The following is a 7,767-nucleotide window of genomic DNA, read 5'->3' on the forward strand; positions in this document are numbered from 1 at the left end:
GCGGGGAATCAAACCCGGTTCTCCAGATTAGAGCCTGCCACTTTTAACCACTACACCAAACTGATTCAAACCTCCTAAGTCCTAGTTTTGATGCTTTACCCTCTGCAGCGTACGCTCCTTGCCGTACACTCCTTAATCCAGGCAGGTTCCCCAGCTGGGGGCCCAATTCCCAACTCTCTCCAAGGGTTATTCCACACTTTGCTCGTCAGACAGCTTTCCTGCAGTGTTCCCTGCCAAGTGACCCCCCCCACACACACACACAAATAAACTTGCATGGCAGACCTATTCCAGCCTGCCTTTTGAAGAGGCATGAGCCTTCCTCTAGATACTCCAGTGCAAACTGCGGCACAAAAAGAAATGCAGCAGGGGAACTTCCGCGGCCATTTCTGAGGGTCTCTGGAGAATTGCTTCACACAGCAGCACCTAGAGGACATCACCACATTTCGATCTTTTGCTAGAGCTTTTGAAATACGCACTTGTGGGTTAGTGGTGCCCTGACCTGGACAGCTCAGACTAGCCTAATCTCATCAGATCTCGGAGGCTGAGCGGGGTCTGCCCCAGGTGGGACTTGGATGGGAGACCCCCAAGGAAATCCAGGGTTGCTATGCAGAGGAAGGCAAAGGCAAACCATCTTTTGAGAGCCAGTTTGGTGTCGTGGTTAGGAGCCCGGACTTTAATCTGGGAGCACCAGGTTGGATTCTCCACTTCTCCACATGCAGCTGCTGGTGTGACCTTGGGCCAGTCACACGTTCTCTCAAGAGCAGTTCTCTCACGAGCAGTCCTCGAGAGAGCTCTCTCAGCCCCATCTACATCACAGCCTGTCACAGGGTGTCTGTTGTGGGGAGGGGGAAAGGAGATTGTAAGCCGCTCTGAGACTCCTTCAGGTAGTGAAGGGCAAGGAATAAATCCAGTCTCTTCTTCTTCTTGTCTTGAAAACCCTAGGGGGGTTTGCCATAATTCAGCTCCTTCCGTTACCAGGTTGGTTGCAGAGTGATCAGTGAACCAGGCTACTCCTATAATGCCTCCATATAGCCCGACTTCCATCTCCTGCTTTTGTTACTTGCATGAGCTGCACCCAAAATAAGGATTTCTTGGTTATTTTTACAACTTTTCAGATTCAAACTATGTGGCTTCCATTCCCATGCTGCCACCTGGTGGCCATACACAGAAATGTTTACCTGAAGGATCATCTAAAAACAAACAAAAAAATTGTGGCATGTTAAAGACTTATAACACAGAAACATACAGCTGGAAGGTACTTCCAAGGGTCATCTAGTCCAACCTCCTTCACAATGCAGGAAATTCACAGCTACCTTCTCCACACACACACACACACACACTCTCCCAGTGAATCCTGCTCTATGCCCAGAGGAAGGCAAAAACCCCAGGATTCCTGGGAAAATCTCGCCTGGGGGAAAATTCCTTTCTGACTCCAATGTGGCAATTGACATTTCCCTGGGCATGTAGGAAAGGACCACAAGAGCCAAGCGCCGGCTCATCTCTTCCTGCCAGTTTGGTGCAGTGGTTAAGAGTGCAGACTCTGATCTGGGAGAACCAGGTTTGATTCCCCACTCCTCTACATGCAGCTGCCGGTGTGACCTTGGGTCAGTCACAAGTTCTTTCAGAGCTGTTCTCTCAAGGGCAGTCCTCAAGAGAGCTTTCTCAGCCCCACCTACCTCACAGGGTGTCTGTTGTGGGGAGAGGAAGGGAAAGGAGATTGTAAGGTGCTCTGAGGCTCCTTCCGGTAGTGAAGGGCCAGGGTAGAAATCCCTCCTCCTCCTCCTCCTCCTCCCCCCATCTGCCTGAAGGGCTCAAGGAGACATCCACCTCTCTCTCCATTTAACATTATACTCCAGATGGGCTGTGTGAACTAGAGCGTACTTCTTCAGACGCAATGAGTGGGCTCTAATTGTGTTGTCACTTTATGCCAGAGGGTTGGAAGAGAAAACCAACAGACGCCAGGGTCGAAGGGCCAGGAAAGACAGGCCGAAATGCGATTCTCCCACCCACCCCCTTACCTTGACTGACAATCAGCATGCCGCCACTCTGCAAAAGATCTCCGCTGAAGTTGCCGTGAACGCCCTCCGCGTTTGCCTGGAAAAGGAGCAGAGACTTCTGTTGGGGGCAAAGTCTAAGGACCACCCTTAGGCTCAGGGAAGGGCCATTAATGGAACACCCGCAGAAGGTGAACACACGCAATCGCCTTATCCTGGATCAGAGTACCGGCCCATCAAGGTCAGCATTGTCTACTCAGACTGGGGTCTCAGGTCGAGGTCTTGCCCATCATCTACGACTTGGGGGGGGGGGTTATGCCAGAGATGCTGGGGATTGAACCTGGGACCTTCTGCATGCCAGGCAACCAGTGGTGGTCTGCAGACTTTCACCTGCTAGGAATACCATGAATTCATTCAAACGGCATCCTTGTTTCTTCCTGTCTCACCTTGCTGACGACTTCTCGAACGGGCTTCCCCAGTGCAGCAGGAACTATGCTTAAGGCGTTATACCTGGAAGAAAGAGGGCAAGATCAGGAGGCCCATCATAAAAGACGCCAGCATTCTAGAATGGACGGCCACAGTGTCACTCTAGTCCAGGGGTCCACAACGTGGTGCCCACCATCCATTTTCCCGGTGCCCACCTACTGTTTTGAGAAAGTGGGTGGGGCCAGGCAGAGCTTCTGATTGGCCGCACAGATTAAAACCACATGGTTTCAGCAACAGCTGCCACTGCAGAGAGCCAGTTTGGTGTAGTGGTTAGGAGTGCAGACTCTAATCTGGGAGAACCGGGTTTGATTCCCCACTCCTCCACTTGCAGCTGCTGGTGTGACCTTGGGTCATTCATAGAGATGTGAAGGCCCGGAAAAGGCCAGAACAATTCAGGAAACAAACGGGTTTTTTTCCTGAAGCCTTTTTTGTTTTTTTCCAAAAAATTGGAAAAATTGAAAAAAGAAAAGAAAAGGAAAAAAATGATTTTGGAACATTTTATTTTAACATGATGAATAAAAGATTTTAAGACAAGGTGTTCAAATATTTTCCAAATATTTTCTAAAAAAATATGTATGGTATCGGATTGATCTAATTTCTGTGCACTGAGGACAAGCAAGTCCTAGGTTACAAACTGAACTCTCCAATGCAAGATGCATTTCTTCCTTTAGGAGGTGCTATTGTCACAAGAAAAGAAAAAGGTTTCAGTTTTGTTTTTGCATGTGGGTGGGTATTCTGTTCGTAATAATTGTTTGGATACACTATATTTTTAATATGCTAGTTGTGATAATTTCATGCCAGGTAAAAATGCCCATAGTCATATTTTAAGTTCCTGAAGTAACAGAATGACTTTCAATCTGGAAAAGAAAAAAGAAGTGCTAATGTAGCATTTTTTTCCATTTTTCCGAAAATTCCCGTTTCCCCCCCCAAAAAAAACCCGTTTTTTTTCCCGAGCTTCAAAATTTCTGGAAATGTTACATCTCTATTCATAAGTTCTTTCAGAGCTGTTCTCTCAAGGGCAGTTTCTGTCAGAGCTCTCTCAGCCCCACCCACCTCCCAGGGTGTCTGTTGTGGGGAGGGGAAGGGAGTTTGTAAGCCACTCCTTCAGGTAGTGAAGGGCGGGGTATAAATCCAATCTCCTCTCCTTCTCTGTCACTCCTTTTTTCCAGTATATTTTTTTAAAAAAAATCACCCCTCTTCTCTTCTGCCCTTGGACTCCTCCTGCATATGAAGTTCTACCTCCTGCAGCGGCCATTTTATTGTTCTGCCCACCCCCCACCCCCTGTGTCAGAATCCCAAAGGTGGCCACAGGCTCAAAAAGGTTGGGGACCCCTGCTCGCGTCGGTTTCAGGGGACAGCCCTGTTGGTCTGCCGCAGAACAGCTCAATTCAAGTTCAGTAGCCCCTCAGAGACCAACAAGATTTTTGGCGTGGAAGCGTTTGCGAGTCAAAGCCCCCTTCTTCAGATGTCTCACAGCTGGGGGGAGACTCTTCTGGATGGTTTACCTCCAAGGGGAGCGGCCAGAATCTAGAGCCCCACAGCAGCCACGGCCACGGCCACACCCCATGCTTCCCAGTCCATCCACAGGGCCATCCGGAGCAGCGTTATGCCCCTCGGGGTCTGCTGAAGGGGAGAGCTCTGGCCGGGATGGCACCCTCAGGCTGCGAAGCTAAGCACGCATCTGGGCCGCGGGCCTCAGAAGCCGGCAAGGGGAGTGGAGGCACCTGTTGCCACTCCCCACTCCGAACACCTCCACAAGAGCCGTTCCATAACTGGAGCAGGCCGCGCACCAACCTTTTGAAGCCAAGATCGCCGTAGCACTGTTTGGTCTCATCCAGGTAGAGTTCTGCAAAGGGAAGGAAGAGGAAGACCCTTAAGAGACGTAGCCGCCTCATCCGGCCAACGTTGTTCGACGCCAAACATTAGGCAGGGGTTACAATGACTTGAAACAAGGGTTTCCTGAAGCAGAACCCATCCGGTTGGATCCGGTTGCCAGCTTCCTTCACCACTCCTAATTACAATAGAATTACTGCAAACCGTGCAAATATTATAGAATCCAATATAACATGCAGTCAAAATGTAATCAGTCCATTGTTTAAATCTCTTTTCAACAGTGAAGACGTCAAAGATGAAAAGTGAAGACGTCAATGAAGAAGGAATGGACAAACTTCCCCGGAGTTACCACTCGTTTCGAATTTTCTTTTTCATACATAAGATCTCAGCTCTGCATCCGCATAATCACAAGGTTTCCAAATTGGACTCTTTCTAGTTCCTAAATACTTCAAAAGTAGTTCACATCGGGCTCTTAGCCAATATATCTAACTCGGGCTGATCGATATATTGGCTAAGAGCCCGATGTGAACTACTTTTGAAGTATTTAGGAACTAGAAAGAGTCCAATTTGGAAACCTTGTGATTATGCGGATGCAGAGCTGAGATCTTATGTATGAAAAAGAAAATTCGAAACAAGTGGTAACTCCGGGGAAGTTCGTCCATTCTTTCTTCATTGACGTCTTTTCATCTTTGATGTCTTCACTGTTGAAAAGAGATTTAAACAATGGACTGATTACATTTTGACTGCATGTTATATTGGATTCTATAATATTTGCACGGTTTGCAGTAATTCTATTGTAATTATTATTGTCATACTGCTACCCCCCCCCCTATCTATTGTATTGTCCTTCATCACTCCAGCAGGGGGACTTGGGGGGCATCCCGAGACGTCCCCAATGTGGTGATGCCACCTGGAAATGACAGCATCACACTGGGGACGTCACGCAAGGACGCTCTGATTTGAGGGCAAAACTGGATTAGAACCATAGAGTTTTGCCCTCAAACCAGAGCATCCTGTGCGATGTCCGCAGTGTGATGATGTCATTTCCGGGTGACGTCATCACATCAGGGAAGTCACGCAGGGATGTGGCTGTTTGGGGGCGAGCTTCCCCCCTGGCCAGCAGGGGCCTGAAGCCCTGGAAACCAGGAGAACCCCTGCCTCAACCTGGAGACTGGCAAGCCTACACAGGTTTGAATTTTAGTTCAATCACCTCACATTGTTCCTCGAGTCCACCACTCCTACCCTGAGGGGCATAATTTTGGTGAACATGGCCAGACGCAGGAGGAGGGAGAGGTCAGAAAGGGAACAAGGGCTGGGACCAGGATGTCTGAAGGACTGTCTTCTCCCATACTTTCCTGCCCAGGAATTAAGATCACACGGAGAAGGCCTCCTGACTGTCCCGCCAATCAAAGAAGCTCATCTGGTCAGAACACGAGAGAGGGCCTTTTCGGTGATGGCCTCACAATTCTGGACAACTTCCCCATGGAGGTGTGCCTGGCCCCTTCACTGTCGATCCTCAGGAGGCAGTCGAAGATAGTTTTTAGTTTTTATTTATCAACGGTCCTGACTGCAGTTTTTAAATTGTGACCTTTAATGTGTTTTCTAAAGTGTCGCTTTATTTATATTGTTTTTATCTGGTTTTCATAATAGTTTTCTTTATATGGCAAGCCGCCTTGGGTTCTGCAAGGGAGAAAAGGCAGGTAATCAATGTTTTAAATAAATAAAAATCAGTACGTAAACCCTGCTACTTGGGGCCTAACTCCACAGTGTTGGCACGGAGGCTTCCTTCAAAGTGTCCCTTTCACCACCTTCAGACTTAACCCTTTCTCTGTGCGTGTGTTCACAGCACAGGCTGACAAAGGCCAATCCATGGCATGCAAAGCAGGCCTTCGTTTGAGCCACAGAAGCGAGTTCACACTGAAGTGGTAAGCTGGATCTGGCCTTTATCCCTTCAGTCTGCAGCTACAGGCTTGCACGACGGCAGGAATCTCCGTTGTGAAAAAAATCCCTGACCTGGTGGGTCCGATCTGTCAGGTCTTGGAAGCAAAGCAGGGTCAACTCTGTTTTGTACTTGGACGGGAGACCTCCAAGGAAGCTGGAAGTGAAGGACTTTGCGCTGTCTTTTAGCCTCAGACTTCAGAGTGGGTTTATAAGAGAGTCAGAGAGATCGAGAGGCTAGGACACTGACTATCCTTTCCTTTACTCTCTGATACTATCGCTACTCTCAGGGAATCTCCCTTCCTTCTGACACCTTCTTTCCACACTCTGCTTTCCTTCTCCATCTGAGCACCATGTCAGGACGTACCTTCTGCATCTCCATCCATCCTAGCTAGTTAGATTAGAATCCTATCTCTTTTCTATCCTGTCTAGAATGGAGTTCCTTACAATAAAGGACTCATATTAGCTTTTGCAAAGATAAAGAGGCTCCGTAGGTAACTTTGTTTCTTTTCAGCGCACACTAACCAGATTGGCTCTGCTGCATTATGTGCCTTGATCACTCTGCTACTCAAATAATCCTTCAAAGAAAGACCACAGAGGCAGGCAATGGCAAACCACCTCTGAAAACATCTTGCCTTGAAAACCCTACAGGATGGCCATGTCAGCTGTGACCTGACAGCACTTTAAAGGTAAAGGTTTCCCTTGCTCGAAAGCCAGTCAAATCCGACGCTAGGGGGCGGTGCTCATCACCGTTTCCAAGCCGAAGAGCCAGCGCTGTCTGAAGACTTCTCCGTGATCATGTGGCCAGCATGACTAGACACCGAGGCGCACGGAACGCTGTCACCTTCCCACCGAGGTGGTACCTATTTATCTACTTGCAATTTCTTGCTTTCGAACGGCTAGGTTTGGCAGGAGCTGGGGCCAGAGACGGGAGCTCACTCCGTCACACAGCACTTGGGTCTCAAACTGCTGAACTACAGACCTTCCGGTCTGCAGCTCAGCGTCTTACACACACAGAGAAACCAAGCACCCCAGGGAAGAAGAGTCCAAGCCTAGCACACTTCTTCAGACGTCGCTTTTTTAGAAATGTATTTCTTGCCATCATTTATAATCTGCCCTTCTTGCAGAGACACGAGGTAGATTACAGGACGACAAGACAACGCAATGAGAACAGTATTAAGACCAACAGTGCAAAACCAAGACACGGGACGACATATACTTGCGCACGGAGCTTACCTCCTTTGAAGTAGTTCCCATCCAGGAAGTCCTTGAGACCCACACTTTCTGGCGCAATGGCGACTAAGCGGACCCCGTGGCTCTCCAACGGTTCTTTCAGCTTGCTGGCTTCCTTTGCAATCCAGCGGCATACCTGGCAGCCAAAGCGGCGCAGGAACAGCACCACGCAGGGCTGGTCCTTCCACAAGCTCCTCAGCTCCACCACCTGCCAACCAACCACACAAGATCACACCACAAGACAGAGGTGCTGCCCTCCGGAAGGGGGCAAGACTGTCCCACC

The 7,767-nt window shown here is 48.9% G+C and overlaps 1 protein-coding gene across 1 annotated transcript in view; it reads right to left on the minus strand.

Annotated features, from left to right (window-relative positions):
• FAM213B (family with sequence similarity 213 member B) overlaps positions 1–7,767 on the minus strand; it is a 16,195-nt gene that overhangs the window by 4,252 nt on the left and 4,176 nt on the right. Inside the window, exons 2-5 of the mRNA XM_015411182.1 lie at positions 7,488–7,692; positions 4,275–4,326; positions 2,441–2,504; positions 2,019–2,094 (exon numbers count right to left, since the gene is read on the minus strand). Coding sequence (XP_015266668.1) covers positions 2,019–2,094; positions 2,441–2,504; positions 4,275–4,326; positions 7,488–7,692 — 397 coding nt within the window. The remainder of the gene's footprint in view (positions 1–2,018; positions 2,095–2,440; positions 2,505–4,274; positions 4,327–7,487; positions 7,693–7,767) is intronic.

The sequence above is a fragment of the Gekko japonicus genome, unplaced genomic scaffold (genome assembly GCF_001447785.1).
Source record: "Gekko japonicus isolate JY-2015 unplaced genomic scaffold, Gekko_japonicus_V1.1 scaffold411, whole genome shotgun sequence".
In the NCBI taxonomy this organism is placed as follows: domain Eukaryota; kingdom Metazoa; phylum Chordata; class Lepidosauria; order Squamata; family Gekkonidae; genus Gekko; species Gekko japonicus.